The following is an 18,647-nucleotide window of genomic DNA, read 5'->3' as shown; positions in this document are numbered from 1 at the left end:
TACATGTTTTGAAATGCTTCAAAAAGCAGAAAGTATCGAAAGAAAGTAAAAAAGCGGTTGACATTATGGTAACGGGTACCACCATAATCTAGGAACGTTTGGTGGTAAAGCATTTTAGTGCATTAAAACTATAAAAAATCTTATCTTAGTTCCAGTATTGCAAAAAACTTACGGTTTTTACTGTGAACCATCCAGTGTCACCAATTTAATAGCACAGTTTGGTAAAAACTCCTTTAATGGGGACATATTTGCACTGAATGCTTTAGGACAACCTGTGCCTGTCATGAGGGCTCTATATTCAAGAGAAGGAGGGTTTAAGGTAACGTCTGACACCTTTGTATTGCAGCACATTGTGTCAACTTTATTTTGACCCAATTTGGTCTCTGCACATTTCATCAGATTTACGAAAATTTAGGGACACATTTTTTTTTGCCTCCTCTAATTATAAACTAGTATAGGTATGTCTCTTTCCGATGAAGAAAATTGAGAAGAAAAGTGCAAACTCCTTCAGTTACAAGCAAAATAAATGCAATCCATTGTAAAACTTCTTTTACTGCCATCCACTCTATTCGTAACATAACCTCAATTTAAGCTGTACGCCAAATGGTGTGTTCAATTTTACTTAAAATTTTTAAGAATTAATGGGCTTAACATTAATCAATTCTTGAAAAAATAAATAAATTTTATAATTGTTTTTTGAAAAATGATTTTGTCGAATATTGTTTTTAGCAAATTGTATTTAGTTCCGTGAAGTCGTACAGTAAAAAAAGTGATATATACATTTGACCATATTTTTGTGTCCATTTTATTTTTATTGTTTCATTTTATCAGCACAGAGCTTCGATTTCCCAAAAAGGACTTCTTTAATTCATTTTCGTTTCGTTTGTCTTGTTAAACGAAAACTTGCAAATATTGTTGGTGTTATAGCGATAAGGACACTCTCCGAAGGTTTTTTAGTTAGGGAGTTTAGGGAGTTTTATCGATGTTGATGGTCCTTTACCGGATGCAGATCCGGTACGTTCCGGTAACAAGCACATTTAAGGTGATAAAGAAATAGGGTTCGCCCCGGGTAGCCTCGCCTAAATTGGGTTGGAGAAGCTGTAAATTGCGCTGGCAACCCCTTGAAAGGGTTGCGCTAAACAACCCCTTGAATCTATTTGGTATTTTAGTCGCCGCTTAGGAAAAGCATACCTGCTGGGGGGATATTTTCAGCCACTTAACCCGCTGGGGTGTCACACCTCCCGGACGAAATGGTTGGCCGCATCCCTTGACTGTGACAACACAATTCTGAAATTATAGAATGGGTTTTAAATGAAAATCAATCCGAAAAACGCTTTCGAGAATTGTTAAAAAATCTTCAGGAACATTTCGACATGTTTACTTAGCACTTTAACAATCTTTGCTTCAATAAAGTCAAAGCTATTTTAGTTGAGTTAAAAGTAGTGTTTGTTAAGTAAAAAGTTTTTATTTTTAATTCTTCTGCAAATTTTAGAGAAAAGTTTCGAATTACACGAACTACTCTGACGCTCTAATCCGTTATCGTTTTAGGAATTACTGACTGAAAGCAGCGACGGTACCATTGTATTTGTCGAAACAAAGCGCGGCGCTGACTTTTTGGCATCGCTACTATCAGAAACTGAGTTTCCTACAACTTCCATTCATGGTGATAGATTGCAAAGTCAATGAGAAATGGCTCTAGCAGATTTTAAATCCGGAAAAATGAAAGTGCTGATAGCTACTTCAGTCGCTGCTCGCGGTCTAGGTAAACGTTACATATGTATATATTTCAATTTATACTTCACATATATAAATTGTTTTTTTTGTTTTAGATATTAAAAATATCAAACATGTCATCAACTATGATCTGCCGAAATCTATTGATGAATACGTGCATCGTATTGGCCGCACTGGTCGAGTTGGCAATAATGGTCGTGCTACAAGTTTCTTTGATCCAGATCAAGACTCAGCTATAGCAAGTGATTTGGTAAAAATACTTGAAGGTGCGTCCCAGGAAGTGCCAGATTTTCTGCGAACTTGTGGCGGAGGTGGTGGCGGTGATGGTGGAGGCAACTCACAAATCAGGTTTGGCGGCCGGGATGTACGGAAAAACATACAGGTAAACTCCTTTATTTAGATATAACGCTAGTTTACCAAAGAATAGTTCTACTGTATTACGTGTATTTAGGATGATTTGTAATGGCTTACTTAACCCGATGGTGTTTAATTTTCTATTTCTATCTATAGACTGATTTTTCTTATATGTATATATAATCATAATAAAAAAGCCAGGGTTCAGAAAAATTCTTATTCAAAGAATTAAAATTCATTCATCTCATTTATTTTATACCGTTTTTGAATCAATTTAAAACAAACATTTGCTTTTATTTGATAACTACTGACGAATAGTTAAATATTCTATAAAATTTTTTTTTTGACATTCATTAATGCCCTTACACAATTTCGACATATATTCTGCTTCCATTCCATTTATACAACTGAATGATTTTTTTATGTGTTCTTTAAAGCAAACAATCCCCCCTATTTATCATAGATATTTCAGAAGATATGTGTGTTGCTTGATCAATCCCGACTATTGCGTTCTCGATCCTGCGCCTTGAGGAACATAAGCAACCTATTTTTAAGGTGTGAAGATTCTGATTTCAGCGGAACTTCAATGAGTGCACTCCGAAATATTCGCCTACTGTCCACCACGATGGGCAGGCGATGGGTTAGCGCATAAGTGGTTTGCTGTATAAAGTGAAGCAAAAAACCTTGTATGAGCCCACCGCTGTGACAAGCATATGAAGCGGCCGGCCCTTAATAGGAAAGGTTTCGATGCCGATGATATGGCATCGTTAACTTTCAAGTGAAAACAAAGGCTGATATCACTCTTTTATCGCAGTGTCCATGCTAATGAGAGCATTTCTGGTGCTGGATTTGTGGTGGGATAGAGGTTTGCAGACAAGTACTTCGGTTCTCGCCTTGTCACGATATCGCACATCTGCATAAAGTGATCATAAACTGTTCCTATGCGCGATTAGATGAAAATTTCTGTACTTGTGAACTATGTAAGAAACACTTTTCTTCATTTTAAGGTAACAAAGGAGAAGATAATGTACGCAAAAACGTACGACCGAATTTTGGTTTCGTCAACCGACTTTATTTATAGCCGCTACAATTAGTTGTGAAGTATAACAATTACGAAGGCATATACTGGGTCGATTCGAAAGTTAACCGGTATCGCGCCGTCGATTTTTCGATAGGATTTGGGATCAGGAAAAAAAGTTCCACTACGCATACCCAAAAAAATAATTTTCGAGCCTACGAAATATTTTTTTTTTGGTTTTTAAGGTTTTTTTCATGACCTACTAAAAAAATTTTCATTTGATTGTAAAATTTTCATGTATACCCTGTCCAACCCAAAAATGTACGCTAAAAACGTTGGCGATAACAGTTGTTTGAAAAAAAAAAAAAAAATATATATTAAACGATAATTTAATAATAAAATAATTTAATAAAATGTTAAATAATAAATAAATAAACTGTTATTGCCAACGTTTTTAGTGGACATTTTTGGGTCGGACAGGGTATACATATGAAAATTTAGCTGCCAAAGTCATATTTATCTCTTTAGATCGCCCAAAACTAGAATACGTCTCAGTTGTCTAGAATCCTATCTATAGCGGTCCCTCCGCCAGAACAGAAAGGGTTGAAAGAAAATTTATTAGGTTTTGTTTATTTTATATTAAATTTGACGGTCCAATTATTTAATTTATATTTATTTAATTTTTAGCTTATTTCATGTTACTTATGTTAAGTTATATAGTTTTAATACCTTTGTATCTTATTTGTAAGAGTAACTCGGCCTCTAGAATATATTGTCACGGATATTACCATCACTAAGTTATCCCATCACTAAGGCGATGCTAAGGCCATGCCAAGCAGTATTTACGTTAATAATCAAATCAAGTATACACATATATAAGGCAGCCCAGAGAGATGTCACACACAGATGCATTTACTTATACGCCTATGTGCGCGCGAGAGACTGTAAACTACAAACATTCACATCAATAATTCAATCTATATGTATCTACATAAACGAATAAATAATTGCGTCTACACATATGTACGTATACGAGCAGCGGAGCGGCAATGCACAAACACATGCATATATCTTATCTCAGTGGTCACAAGAGAGGGAAATAATTTGTGCACGTAGTTGTGGCTGGCGATTTTGTAGCCGAAACAACTAGTAAGTTTTGGAAATCGAAGAGCCTAGAAGTATGCAGCGTAAACTATAAAAGCGGGGCAAGCGAGTAAGAAGTAATTCAGTTTGATTTGATTTCGATTAAGCGCTATCTAGCGAGCTATAGCAGAATTATTTTGAATAGTAGAGTTTCATTTGAGCTATCAATCAGTTTGGTTATTAAGCTTGCTATTCGTTGCAAAGTATAAGTGTTATTGTGAAGTACTGTAGTAAAGGCCATTTTTCAATTATTCCATATTGGAGTTATTTATTCAACAGTTTAGCGATACGAACTTAGCTGAGGGTTGCAAATAAGAGGATTTGCAAGCAATTTCGTTACAATTGGTGTCAGAAGAGGAATTGTTGAATAAATTCCAGAGGACAACAAGGACATGGCAAAGTTCAGTGAATTGAAGATCCAGCAACTAAAGAAGGAGTTGGAGAGCCGTGGATTGAATACAAGCGGCGTTAAACTTGAACTTCAGGCACGGCTACGAGAGGCAATGGAAGCGGAAGTAATTGATGTGAAAGAGTATGACTTTCATCTTGATGGCGAGGAAGTAACAAAAATTGAAGAGAAAAACGAAACATCGCAGACAGTTACGGGCACAGACTTGAACATGATTTTGGCTGCAATATCTGCTCAAACATCGACAATGTCATCACAGATGGAATCCCAAGAGACACGAATAACATCGAAAATTGAAGCACAAGAAATGCGTTTGTCAGAAATGTCGACACAGATTACATCGAAGATTGAAGCACAAGAAACGCGTATGGCAGAAATGTCGTCGCAAATGTCATCTCAACTGGAAGAACAGAAGACATATATGGCATCGCAACTGGAAGAACAGAGGACATATATGATATCTCAGTTGGCTCAGCAGTTGAAAGCGCAAGAGGATCGCATATCATCGCAGTTGGAGGGTTTTAGTGAACGACAAGATAAAATGGAAGCTGAGATGGATGCTTTGAAAGATCGGATTCAGCAGTTACAATTAAATCGTCCAGCAGTTTCAGCGAGTAATCCAAAGATAAAAACACCATCCTTTGACGGTTCTGTTCCTTTCCAGGTCTTTAAGCTACAGTTTGAGAAGACCGCAGCAGTGAACAACTGGAATGTGGAAGATAAAGTTGCCGCACTCTTCGTAGCATTGAAAGGACCAGCTGCCGAAATCTTACAGACTATTCCAGAGTACGAACGGAACAGTTATGACGCATTGATGGCTGCTGTAGAACGGCGATACGGAAGCGAACACAGGAAACAGATATTTCAAATAGAATTGCAAAACCGCTACCAAAAAGCTAACGAAACTTTGCAGGAGTTTGCTTCGGACATTGAAAGATTGGCTCATCTTGCAAATGCGGATGCTCCCGTGGAATACACGGAAAGAGTGAAGATTCAGAGCTTTATAAATGGCATACGGGACGTCGAAACGAAGCGAGCCACATACGCGAACCCAAAGCAAACATTTTCTGAAACGGTATCCCATGCATTGACCCAGGAAACGGCGTCATTATTGAGTAAACCAGCATACAAAGCTCATCGTGTGGAAGTAGAAAGGCCGGAGTGGGTAGATACAATTTTGGAAACTCTGAAGGGATCACAACAGAAAAATGCCGGAGTTATAAAATGTTTCAAGTGCGGTAACCCAGGTCACATTGCACGTCATTGCAGTAGCAATTCCAATAGTTCCAACAATGTGGGTGGCCGTAAACGAAGAGCTGAAGGAGACGAGCAAATTTCCAAATCCACTCAATCGTTAAACTAAAGCGAGTCAGCCGCAAGGGGCGACAGCTGGCTCCCTCAATTGAATGCCCCATAATCTCTATCTCGCAAATTGGAAGAAGGTCAAGCAATCTTACTGTTGGAGGACAGGTGGACGGAAGGGAACGGTTACTGACTGTAGATACGAGTGCATCTCATTCCATCATTCCAGCGGATTTAGTCAACAAGAAGATAAGACCATTGCTTGGAGCAAGATTACGTACAGCCACGGGAGAGGACACCCAGGTAATTGGAGAAGTAGAATGTGAAGTAGCAATTGGGAACGTCACGGTACTTCACAATTTTATAGTGGCAGGTATTGTTGATGAAATCATAATTGGAGTGGACTTCTTAATCAACCAAGGCATCAAGATCGATATGCAAAGCAAGACGATGCGATATAACAACATGGATGTGCCACTTAATTTCGGCTACGAGAGAGGCTACAGCAGTAAACGAGTGCTGGTGGAAGAGAGTCACCAAATACCACCAAAATCAGAAGTAGGGCAATGTGAGATTGTGGGACAAACAAATTATGGGTTGTCGAAGCAGCAAATAAATCAGCACTGAACATACTTGTAGGAAAAACCCTGGCTATGACAAAACAAGATGGACCTATTCCGGTAAGAGTACTCAATGAGTTCAAGTCACCATTCAATTTGACCAAAGGAGCTATTTTGGGAAGATGCCAAGAGGCCGAAGTAGTTATTAACTGTGAACAGCTCCAGGAATACGTTTCATCTAGTAATACTGATCTTTCAAATGATATCACGGCATTAACGCATGGGCTAGAGGACCCCTATCAGAGTAAGGCAAAACAACTGCTCCTAAAGTACGCGAACATATTTGACCAGGATGATTCTAAACCAGGCCGCACCAACGTTGTGAAACACCAAATTGGCACTGGAGATGCGAGGCCGATCCGTCAAGCTCCACGTAGTGTTCCACTGGCGAAGCGGGAAGTTGTCAGTCAAATCATTCAAGAAATGAGCTACAGCGGCGTCATCGAACCATCAGATAGTCCATGGAGCTCACCGGTAGTACTTGTAAAAAAAAAGGATGGAAAAATGAGGTTTTGCGTGGACTACCGGAAGTTGAATGACGTAACGAAAAAGGATAGCTACCCATTGCCAAGAATTGACGACACTCTGGACTCGCTATCTGGTACGAAATGGTTTTCCACGCTGGACTTGAAAAGCGGCTACTGGCAAGTGGAGGTGAAGGAGGAAGATAAAGAGAAAACAGCCGTCAGTGTCGGTGATGGTCCTTGGCAATTTACAGTGATGCCTTTTGGACTTTGTAATGCACCAGCTACTTTTGAGAGACTCATGGACCAGGTACTGAAAGGACTACATTGGAAAACATGCTTGGTGTACCTGGACGACATCATCGTATTGGGCAAGAACTTTGATGAACATCTTAAGAACTTGGAGGAAGTTTTCCAGAGAATAGCTGGCGCTGGTCTGAAGTTAAGTCCCAAAAAGTGTGCGCTGTTTAAAAAGGAAGTCAATTATTTGGGTCACAAGGTAACGACAGAGGGCATCTGCACTGCAAACGAAAAAATAGAGGCTGTAAAGGATTGGCCAAGACCACAGAACCTACATGAATTGAGAAGTTTTCTTGGGTTGTGCACATATTACCGCCGATTTGTACCAAATTTTTCCAGCGTAGCCCATAGCCTCCATGAGCTTACAAGAAAAAACAAAGCTTTTGAATGGAAGAAGGAGCAAGAAGTGGCTTTCCAAACATTGAAGGAGCGTTTGTGCACTGCCCCAATGTTAGCATATCCGATTCCAGGAGCAACATTTATTCTGGATACAGATGCGAGTGGATATGCTATAGGAGGCGTTTTATCACAACTGGTCGATGGACAGGAGAAGGTAGTTGCATATTACAGCCGTTCGATTGGAAAACCAGAGAGGAACTACTGTGTTACGCGGAGAGAGCTGTTGGCATTGGTAGACTGCATTAAAAATTTTCACAAATACCTCTACGGCCAGCGATTCCGTGTCAGGACAGATCACGCAGCATTGAAATGGCTTCTGCAGTTCCGTAATCCGGAAGGAAAATTGGCACGGTGGATCGAGCGACTACAAAGCTACGACTTTTTCATTGAGCATCGAAAGGGTGGTACCCATGGAAATGCTGATGCAATGTGACGAAGACCTTGTAGTTTGGAATGCAAGCACTGTTCAAAAGCCGAGGCTAAAGAAGACATTATAGATGTCCGGCTAATGAATATAACATGTACAGATGAATGGGACAAGGAACAGCTAAGAAAGTGCCAGCTAGAAGATGCAGATCTGTCACGTGTTATGCGAGGGCTCGAACGAAATGAAAGACCAAACAGAGAAGAGATGTCAGCAGAGAGTCCCATTGCGAAGTCATATTGGGCACAGTGAACAGTTTAGAATTGATATCCGGTTGCCTTCATCGACTATGGGAGAGTGAGGATGGTAAATACAAGAATAAACTGATAGTTGTTCCCAGAAAGAGGATTCCTGACGTGCTCAGCGAGCTGCATAATGGTCCAAGCGGAGGTCATCTTGGAATCACGAAGACGCTCGCGAAGATTAAACAGAGATTATATTGGGTTGGTTGCCGTCCGTCGGTCACTGAGTGGATTGCGAACTGCGAGGTTTGCAGCAGAGCGAAAGAGCCCAGAACACGAAGTCATGGCCAGATGAAGCAATATAACTCAGGTGCGTCATTTGAAAGGATCGCCATGGATGTCACAGGTCCATTTCCTACTAGTAACCGCGGAAACAAATACGTACTGGTGGTTATGGATTATTTCAGTAAATGGCCAGAGGTATACCCAATCCCAAACAGTAGCAGAAGTGGTTAAAAACGAATGGGTTGCAAGGTATGGTGTACCAATGGAGTTACATTCTGACCAAGACAGGAATTTCGAATCAGCTGTGTTCCAGGAAATGTGTAAGTCATTGGGCATGCGAAAAACACGGACAACTGTATTGCATCCTCAATCCGATGGTATGGTAGAACGATTCAATAGAACATTGGAGGAGCACTTAAGGAAAGTAGTAGACAAGTACCAAAAAGAATGGGATACCCGCATACCATTATTCTTGATGGCTTACCGATCAGCAGTGCATGAGACAACGGGCCAAACCCCTGCAAAAGTAATTTTTGGCAATGACCTTAGACTGTCAGCTGATTTGAAGTTTGGGATAGATGCCAATGCGGAGAGAAATGTCAGGAAATCCACTAGTGATTTGGAAGAAGAGCTAAGAGAAATACATGATCTGATAAGGCAAAGAACAAAGATTATGAGTGACAAGATGAAAGCCAGATACGATAAAGCAATTAATTCAGAAGGTTTTCAGGAAGGAGATTTGGTGCTGTTATACAACCCACAACGTAAAAAAGGTTTGTCCCCGAAATTGCAGTGTAATTGGGAAGGCCCATACAAAGTTGTAAAACGGATCAACGATGTAGTGTACCGCATACAAACCATCGGTAAACCACGAACCAAAATGAAAGGAGTCCATTTGGAAAGGCTGGCAACGTTTAGATCGAGAGATTTGTCTGATCGGGACGATCAGACTTAGGTGGAGGGCAGTGTCACGGATATTACCATCACTAAGTTATCCCATCACTAAGGCGATGCTAAGGCCATGCCAAGCAGTATTTACGTTAATAATCAAATCAAGTATACACATATATAAGGCAGCCCAGAGAGATGTCACACACAGATGCATTTACTTATACGCCTATGTGCGCGCGAGAGACTGTAAACTACAAACATTCACATCAATAATTCAATCTTTATGTATCTACATAAACGAATAAATAATTGCGTCTACACATATGTACGTATACGAGCAGCGGAGCGGCAATGCACAAACACATGCATATATCTTATCTCAGTGGTCACAAGAGAGGGAAATAATTTGTGCACGTAGTTGTGGCTGGCGATTTTGTAGCCGAAACAACTAGTAAGTTCTGGAAATCGAAGAGCCTAGAAGTATGCAGCGTAAACTATAAAAGCGGGGCAAGCGAGTAAGAAGTAATTCAGTTTGATTAGAGATTTCGATTAAGCGCTATCTAGCGAGCTATAGCAGAATTATTTTGAATAGTAGAGTTTCATTTGAGCTATCAATCAGTTTGGTTATTAAGCTTGCTATTCGTTGCAAAGTATAAGTGTTATTGTGAAGTACTGTAATAAAGGCCATTTTTTAATTATTCAATATTGGAGTTATTTATTCAACAGTTTAGCGATACGAACTTAGCAGAGGGTTGCAAATAAGAGGATTTGCAGCAATTTCGTTACAATATTTTTCAAATTTATTTGTAAAATATAAATTTAAATATATAAATATTATGGATCTAGTGGGTACTAATGGCGTTGTCCCTTCACAAATTTCATTAATCCGATACACCATTTCAGAGCTGTTGTGATTTAAAAACAGCATTCGATCATAGGCGCATATTTTTCATATATCGTCCGACGCTTTTTTCATAATAATACTAGTATTTTTCCTTCATTATTGTTTTAAGATTATTTTTAACTTTTTAGTTCGATATTATTCAGCATTCATAATAATCCTGTATTAAGCTCCTTAATGCTTCATTGAATACTTGCTCACATGTGTAGTATGATGAAAAGGGCAACTTTTTTGTATTCCCTTTCCTCGCGTTCTCGTTGTTGTTTGTTGTTGTTGTTGTTGTTGTTGTAGCGATAAGGTTGCTCCCCGAAGGCTTTGGTGAGTGTTATCGATGTGATGGTCCTTTGCCGGATACAGATCCGGTACTACAGCACCATTAAGGTGCTAGCCCGACCATCTCGGGAACGATTCATGTGGCCACATTAAACCTTCAGGCCATCCCCTCCCCACCCCCAATTTCCATGAGGAGTTTGGGGTCGCCAGAGCCTTGTCTGTTAGTGAAACAGGATTCGCCGCGGATAGGTGAGGTTGGCAATTGGGTTTGAAGAAGCTATGTATTGCGCTGGCAACCTGAAGGGTTGAGCTACACAGCCCCTTGAATCTGGTACTTTAGTCGCCTCTTATGACAGGCATACCTACCGCGGGTATATTCTGACCCCCTAACCCGCTGGGGGGTCGCGTTCTCGTGTGGATATTCTGCAACATGTTATAGTAAATGGATTGAATAAACGTACAACTCTATTAAGACCTACATTTTATCATCAAATGAATATTCATTATTTAGATTGTCTGCCTTTAATTCAGAAACTTTATCCTTTTTATGTTTCTCCAAATACTTTCGTCGTTTTGCAGCCTCTTCGATAGCTCTATGACTATAGCTGGATTCCAATACTTTGCTGGTTTTACACTCATCTCGCTTCTTCAATCAAGCCCAAAAATACACAAAACTTTGCCAAATAGTGTTTAGATATTGTAACTAATTTAGTGAAATTCCGCTTATTCCAAATCTTCTGCTAACGTTCGAATCGCTAAACAGTTGAATAAATATCTGCAATATTCAATAATGCAAAAATGGTATTCATTAGACTACTTTGAACGTACTTCACAATAACACTTAACTTCACAACCAATAGCGTGCTTAAATCAAACTGATTACTGACTACTAAGCATGCTCTGCTTTTATACTCTCTGTTGCCTTGTCCAAATGTCTAGACGTTTCCTCTTCTAAAATCCTCTACCTGTTCACCAGCCATACGTGCGTGTATTTGTAGTGTGTAACCATATGCGTGTGTATATGTGAGTACTACTTCGGCTGATGATGACATGCGTTTGTGTGTATCTCTCTGCTGCTTGTATGTATGTGTGTACATGATGATTAGTGTGTTTATGTAGCTTGCTTTCAGGTTTTTGTAGTTGTGCATTTACTTAGTAATAGCTTAGAGATGGTAATATTCATCACACTGCCCTCCACGTAAGTCTGATCGTCCCGATCAGACAAATTTTCCGATCTAAACGCTGCCAGTCTTTCCAAATGAACCACTTTCATTTTGTTTCGTGGTTTGCCAATGGTTTGAATGCGGTAAACTACATCGTTGATTCCTTTTATAACTTTGTATGGGCCTTCCCAATTACACTGCCGTTTCTGTGATAAACCTTTTCTTCGTTGTGGGTTGTATAGCAGCACTAAATCTCCTTCCCGAAAACCTTTCGAATTAATTGCTTTATCATATCTGGCTTTCATCTTGACACTCATAATATTGTTTCTTAAGATCATGTATTTCCCTCAGCTCTTCCACGAAAATACCAGCGGATTTCTTGGCATTTCTCTCCGCATCGGTATTTGTCCCAAACTCCAAATTAGTTGGCAGTCAAAGGTCATTGCCAAAAATTACTTTTGCGGGAATTTGGCCCGTTGTATCACGCACTGCAATAGGTAAGCCATCAAGAATAATGGTATGCGTGTATCCCACTCTTTATGGAACTTGTCCACTACTTTCCTTAGATGCTCCTCCAATGTTATATTGAATCGTTCCACCATACCATCGGACTGAGGATGCAATGCAGTTGCCCGTTTTTTTCGAATGGCCAATGTTTTACACATTTCTTGGAACACAGCTGATTCAAAATTTCTCGCTTGGTCAGAATGTAACTCCATTGGTACACCATACCTCGCAACGCAATTGCTTATGAACACTTCTGCTACTGTTTCCGCTTCTTAATTTGGGATTGGGTATACCTCTGGCCATTTGCTGAAATAATCCATAACCACCAGTACATATTTGTTTCGGCAGTTGCTAGTATAAAATGGACCTGCGACATCCATAGCGTTCCTTTCAAATGGCGCACCTGAGTTATATTGCTTCATCTGGCCATGAGTTCGGGTTTAGGGCCCTTTAGCTCTGCTGCAAACCTCGCAGTTCGAAATCCACTCCGGTCACCGGCCGACGGCAACCAACCCAATAGAATCTCTGCTTAATCTTCTCGAGCGTCTTCGTGATTCCCAGATGACCTCCACTTGGACCATTAAGCAGCTCGTTCAGAACGTCAGGAATACTTTTCCTGGGAACAACTATCAGGTTACTCTTACACTGACCATCTTCACTTTCCCATACTCGATGCAAGCAACCGGATATCAACTCTAATCTATTCCACTGTGCCCAATTTGACTTCGCAATGGCACTCTCAGCTGAAATCTCTCTATTTGGTCTTTCGTTTCGTTCGAGCCCTTGCATAACATGTGACAGATCTGCATCTTCCAGCTGACACTTCTTTAGTTGTTCCTTGTCCCATTGATCCGTACATGCTACAGTCATTAGCCGGACATCTATAATGTCTTCTTTAGCCTCGGCCTTTGAACAGTGCTTGCATTCCAAACTACATGGTCTTCGTGACATTGCATCAGCTTTTCCATGGGTACTACCTTTTCGATGCTCAAGGGAAAAGTAATAACTTTGTAGCCGCTTGATCCACCGTGCCAATTGTCCTTCTGGATTACGGAACTGCAAGAGTCATTTTAACGCTGCGTGATCTGTCCTGACGCGGAATCGCTGCCCGTAGAGGTACTTGTGAAAATGTTTAATGCACTCTACAAATGCCAACAGCTCTCTCCGTGCAACCAGTTCCTCTCTGGTTTTCCAATTTATCGGCTGTAATAGGCAACTACCTTCTCCTGCCCATCGACCAGTTGTGATAAAGCGCCTCCTATAGCATATCCGCTCGCATCTGTATCTAGAATAATTGTTGCTTCTGGAATCGGATATGCCAACATTGCGGCAGTGCACAACGCTCTTTCCATGTTTGGAAAGCCACTTCTTGCTCCTTAACAGCGAACACTTTTTGGGACTTAGTTTCAGATCAGCGCCAGCTATTCTCTGGAAAACTTCCTCCAAGTTCTTAAGATGTTCATCAAAGTTCTTGCCCAATACGATGATGTCGTCCAGGTACACCGAGCATATTTTCCAACTTAGACCTTTCAGTACCTGGTCCATGAGTCTCTCAAAAGTAGCTGGTGCATTACAAAGGCAAAAGGCAAAAGGCATCATTGTAAACTGTCAAAGACCATCACCGACACTGAAGGCTGTTTTCTCTTTGTCTTCCTCCTTCACCTCCCAGTAACCGCTTTTCAAGTCCAGTGTGGAAAACCATTTCGTACCAGATAGCGAGTCCAGAGCATCGTCAATTCTTGGCAATGGGTAGCTATCCTTTTTCGTAACCTCGTTCAACTTGTGGTAGTCCACGCAAAACCTCATTTTTCCATCATTCTTCACAAGTGCCACCGGTGAGCTCCATGGACTAGCTGATGGTTTGATCACGCCGCTGTCGCTCATTTCTTGTGCGATTTGACTCACAACTTCCCGCTTCGCCAGTGGAACACTACCAGGAGATTGACGGATCGGCCTCGCATCTCCAGTGTCAATTTGATGTTTCACAACGTTGGTGCGGCCTGGTTTGGAGCCATCTTGGTCAAATATATTCGCGTACTTTAGGAGTTCTCCAACTCCTTTTTCAGTTGCTGGATCCTTAATTCACTTAACTTTGCCATGTCCAAGTTGTATTGGAAATCTTCAGAATTTATTCAACAATTCCTCTTCTGAAACCAACTGTAACGAATTTAGTGAAATTCCGCTTATTCCAAATCTGCTAACGTTCGAATCGGTAAACTGTTGAATAAATAACTGCAATATTCAATAATGCAAAAATGGTCTTTATTAGACTACTTTGAAGGTACTTCAAAATAACACTCAGCTTTAACTCCTTTTATACTCTGTGATTTCTTCGTTCGCATACTTCTAGGCGTTTCTAGAATTTAACTTAGTGACCAGGTATAACTACAGATGCACGTTATAGCTTCTCATTTGGGGGTGTATATGTGAGTGATACTTGCACAAATGATTGCCTACTTTTGTGAGCATCTCAGATAAGATATATGCATGTGTTTGTGCGTTTTTCTCCGCTGCTTGTATGTACATATGTGTAGACATAATGATTAATTTGTTAGGTACATTGTTGTTATGGCTTTATTTACTTAGTATCAGATTAGTGATGTGAGTATCACTTAGTGTCACCAATATTCGTCACAATATTTTATGCCGGCTCCGAACGTCATCTGCAAGGCAAATGAATTTTCACTGAGAACCTTTTCATGACAGAAGAACACTCAGAGTATTTGCCCAATCCCTTCCGAGGGGCGAGAAATACTTTTTTCTAATTAAAAAGACTTTTTTTCAAAATTGTTGATGCTACTTTGCCGGGAGTTGACCCCAGGACCCTCGGGGTGGTAGGCGGAGCACGCTACCACCACACCACGTCACCCGCCTGGCAAAGAAACTAGAAAACAATGAATGTATATATGTAGCGGTCGGAATAAAGCGGCACCGATTTTGGAGGAAACCAAGCCTTTACAGCATTATTCCAGGTTTGAACCTCTGAAATGTTACAATTTAAATCTTACAAGTTTTATCATACAAAATCCAATCTCGAAACACTGACGAGTTAAATACTCATCTTAGTCTTTTTTGTTTTCAAGTCTAGGGAACTTTTCATGGTTTTTTAAGGCCATTGGGATATGTAAGTGTTCTAAAACTAGTTGGAACACACAAGCAAGCATATGAACGTGTCTTTTTGTTCATTGTACGTATCATGGTATAAATATTACCAGGTAAAACCATTTACTCTTCTTGGCGGCCATAATGGTTTTTTGATTTTTAAAAAAATTTTAAAATCACTCTCTTAAATTTGTGGAAATGCCAAACCAAAGTAAACGAAAAAAAATTGTTGGTTTGACTTTTTCATTTTTTTAATGCAAAAAAAATAAAATGATTATGAAATGAGTGAAAAAATATTTCGAAAAGTTTTGAAATCGGGTTTTTATGTAAGTTAACACGCTGCCGGCTCCCCAACATGTTGGATTCCCACGAACTAAAGTTTACACGTGCAGCTGTGTCAGCATAATTATTCTTCCCACGTTAGATGGGCTGGCATAATTATTGTAAGCAGCATAATTGCAACCCAACACCCGCTTCAAGGGCAAGTGCATTTCATCATATTGCGCAATGACAATATTGCGCAACGTTATCAAATCTATGGGAACCAAGTCAGTACCTATGCACATTGCAGCGGAGTCAGCATATTTCTATTTCACAATGTTGTGAGACTTTTGCATTGCACATTCCAGCCAAGTAAGACACCTGCGGGAAGTCAAGGCCACACTCACACACTTCTACAGAATGTAGCCACACAAAATGTTATAAAAGGAAGCAGCAGTCTACGCAGAGGGCAGTTGCGTTGGGGTATTTGTTCTAACCTATCCTTATTCTATTCACTAAGTTTGTATTTACAATTACAACCATCCTAAAAAGTCTGTAAAATTTAACTGTGTTGTTCTATTGTGTTGGCAGGGCAAGTTGGCCCTTTAATTTTTTTTAGTGTAAGGATCACAGATCCTTTAAGTGGCGCCCGAGCAGGGACCAGTGAAGCTAAGTGCACAACAAAGTGAAAAGAGGCTGATAGCCCAAGAAATTGGAAAAAAGGGAAAAACCTTGCTGTATAAAGTGAAAAGAGGCTAATAGCCCAAGAAATTGGAAAAAAGGGAAAAACCCTGCTGTATAAAGTGAAAAGAGGCTGATAGCCAGAAATTGGAAAAAAGGGAAAAACCCTGCTGTATAAAGTGAAAAGAGGCTGATAGCCCAAAATTTTTTTTATAAAAACAAAAAACAGTGTGCTAATGCTAAACCTATACGTAATAGGGGCGTAAGTAGAATATCTAAAAATAAACCTTAATATTTTCTTGCGGAATAATGGAAGCGCTGCAGACTACCGTTACACATTTGACAGGTGCGGTTAACGCACTCTTGGAAAAGGTGAATAGCGTAGGTAGACGGGTATCTGCCTTGGATAATCTGCGATCCCGGCTCGACGTTTTGGAAGGAACAAGCCAATCATCCGTATCGGAGGCGGAACCGCGAGCTCCTGCAACGGAGGCTGATCTTAAGGACATCTCCAGGTTACCCGACTGTGTGAAAGAATTGCAAACCTTTGACGGTAATCCCGTGCAATACATTTCATGGGTGCACTATGTTGAGAGCATCCCGTCTGACTTCAAGGTGGTAAAAAACAAACCGATATACCGTGCTATTTTACAGCACATTCGCCAAAAGGTACGGGGATCAGCTGACAGTGCCCTAATATCGTACAATATATTCGACACTAACTGGAGTGCCATTAAGGAGTGCCTATCACTCCATTATGCGGATAAACGCGACATCCGCACTTTAGAGTATCAACTCCATCAATTGTCCCAAAAAAATTCACGGCTTGATGAATTCTACGCTGCCGTTAACCACCAATTCTCCTTAATTATAAACAAGATCAAAACGGAGACGTACTCTGAGCAGACGACAAAAGTCCTCATAGATACTTATAGGAATCGCGCCTTGGATGTTTTCATCCGCGGCCTGAACGGGGAGCTTGCTAAAATGCTCCTCATACAACGTCCCAAAACCCTACCTGAGGCATATTCTGCATGCCTCGAAATTCAAAACACTGATTTCCGAAACAACACTATTCACAGCGCACGCCACGACAATCGCGTTGTTGCGCAAATGAACGCGATACTAGATCACATGCATGGTTTAGGTGCCACCAAGGCACCACCAATACCTCCAAGGACAACGTGGCGTCCCCAGGAGCGAATATTACCTTTCGAAAAGCGAAATTCAAATCAACAGGAATCCCCAACTTCTTCGCAACCACCCGTTGAAAAGATGGACGTGGACCAGTCCATTCAGAGTAGGCGCGTAAACTACATAAACCGGCCAAACCCCTTCAAACGTGATGCTAGGTCGGAAAACACAAAGCAACAGCGACTTTATCATGTGACCACAGACGACGCGGAGAAAGAACCTGAACCAGTACAGGAAGAGGATTTTCTACCGAACGGCCATCTAGCGTACCATATATAGAATACAAACTTTCAGACGGCCGCACGCTGGACTTTCTGGTCGATACGGGTGCGAATAAAAAATTTTATTAAACCAACTGTGGCCAAACAGGGTTGTCCTGTGTAGAATCATTTAGATATAAACGAAAAGATAACTTCGAAATTTTTTACAGACATAGGCATTAATTCCGAGATAACTTTCTTTATCCTTCCCGGTCTTAAAACATTCGATGGGATTATTTGCGACGATACCCTTAAGGAAATCGGAGCAGTGGTAGATAGGAAGAACAATGTTTTAAAAATTAAGAAATATAAAATACCCCTTAAGGCACGAATATCCAGTGAAGTAAATTATACAATGTCTAGGGACCTTCCTTTAGAAGCGAGAAGAAGGATAAGCGAAAAAAATTTAAAAATATGGCGAATTATTTCAACCGATTAATGGAAACGAATTGGTAGGCACTAGGCTATCCTTGTGAGATTCTGAAAATAGACATCTTCGAGATTGAAAAACAAAAATACCTTAGCGCAATAGATAAATTTTCAAAATTCGCTAAGCTATTTTCGATAAAGAACAAGTTTTCAATTCACATTCGAAGAAAACTGACTGATCTCCTGCACTACTTCTCAGTACCAAAAATATTGGTCATGGACAACGAAATAGGTTTTCTAACTCCTCTTGTCTTAAACCATGTCCGCTCACTCGGTATAGAAGTCTACCAAACCCCCACACAACGAAGTGAAAGCAACGGTCAGGTTGAGCGCTTGCACTCAACGTTGATT

General features: G+C 40.3%; 1 protein-coding gene across 1 annotated transcript; it reads left to right on the top strand.

The window, feature by feature from the left end:
• The first annotated feature begins 1,554 nt into the window (after nt 1-1,554).
• LOC137241542 (ATP-dependent RNA helicase vasa-like) lies at nt 1,555-12,645 on the top strand. The gene is made up of 4 exons (XM_067769131.1): nt 1,555-1,762; nt 1,830-2,082; nt 12,214-12,359; nt 12,542-12,645. Exons 1-4 carry the CDS (start codon nt 1,690-1,692, stop codon nt 12,643-12,645), a joined length of 576 nt encoding a protein of 191 aa, XP_067625232.1. The 5' UTR covers nt 1,555-1,689.
• Nucleotides 12,646-18,647: the final 6,002 nt, after the last annotated feature.

Source organism: Eurosta solidaginis, chromosome 2, assembly GCF_040869045.1.
Source record: "Eurosta solidaginis isolate ZX-2024a chromosome 2, ASM4086904v1, whole genome shotgun sequence".
Classification (NCBI taxonomy): Eukaryota; Metazoa; Arthropoda; class Insecta; order Diptera; family Tephritidae; genus Eurosta; species Eurosta solidaginis.
This window is presented reverse-complemented; position numbering and strand designations above follow the sequence as displayed.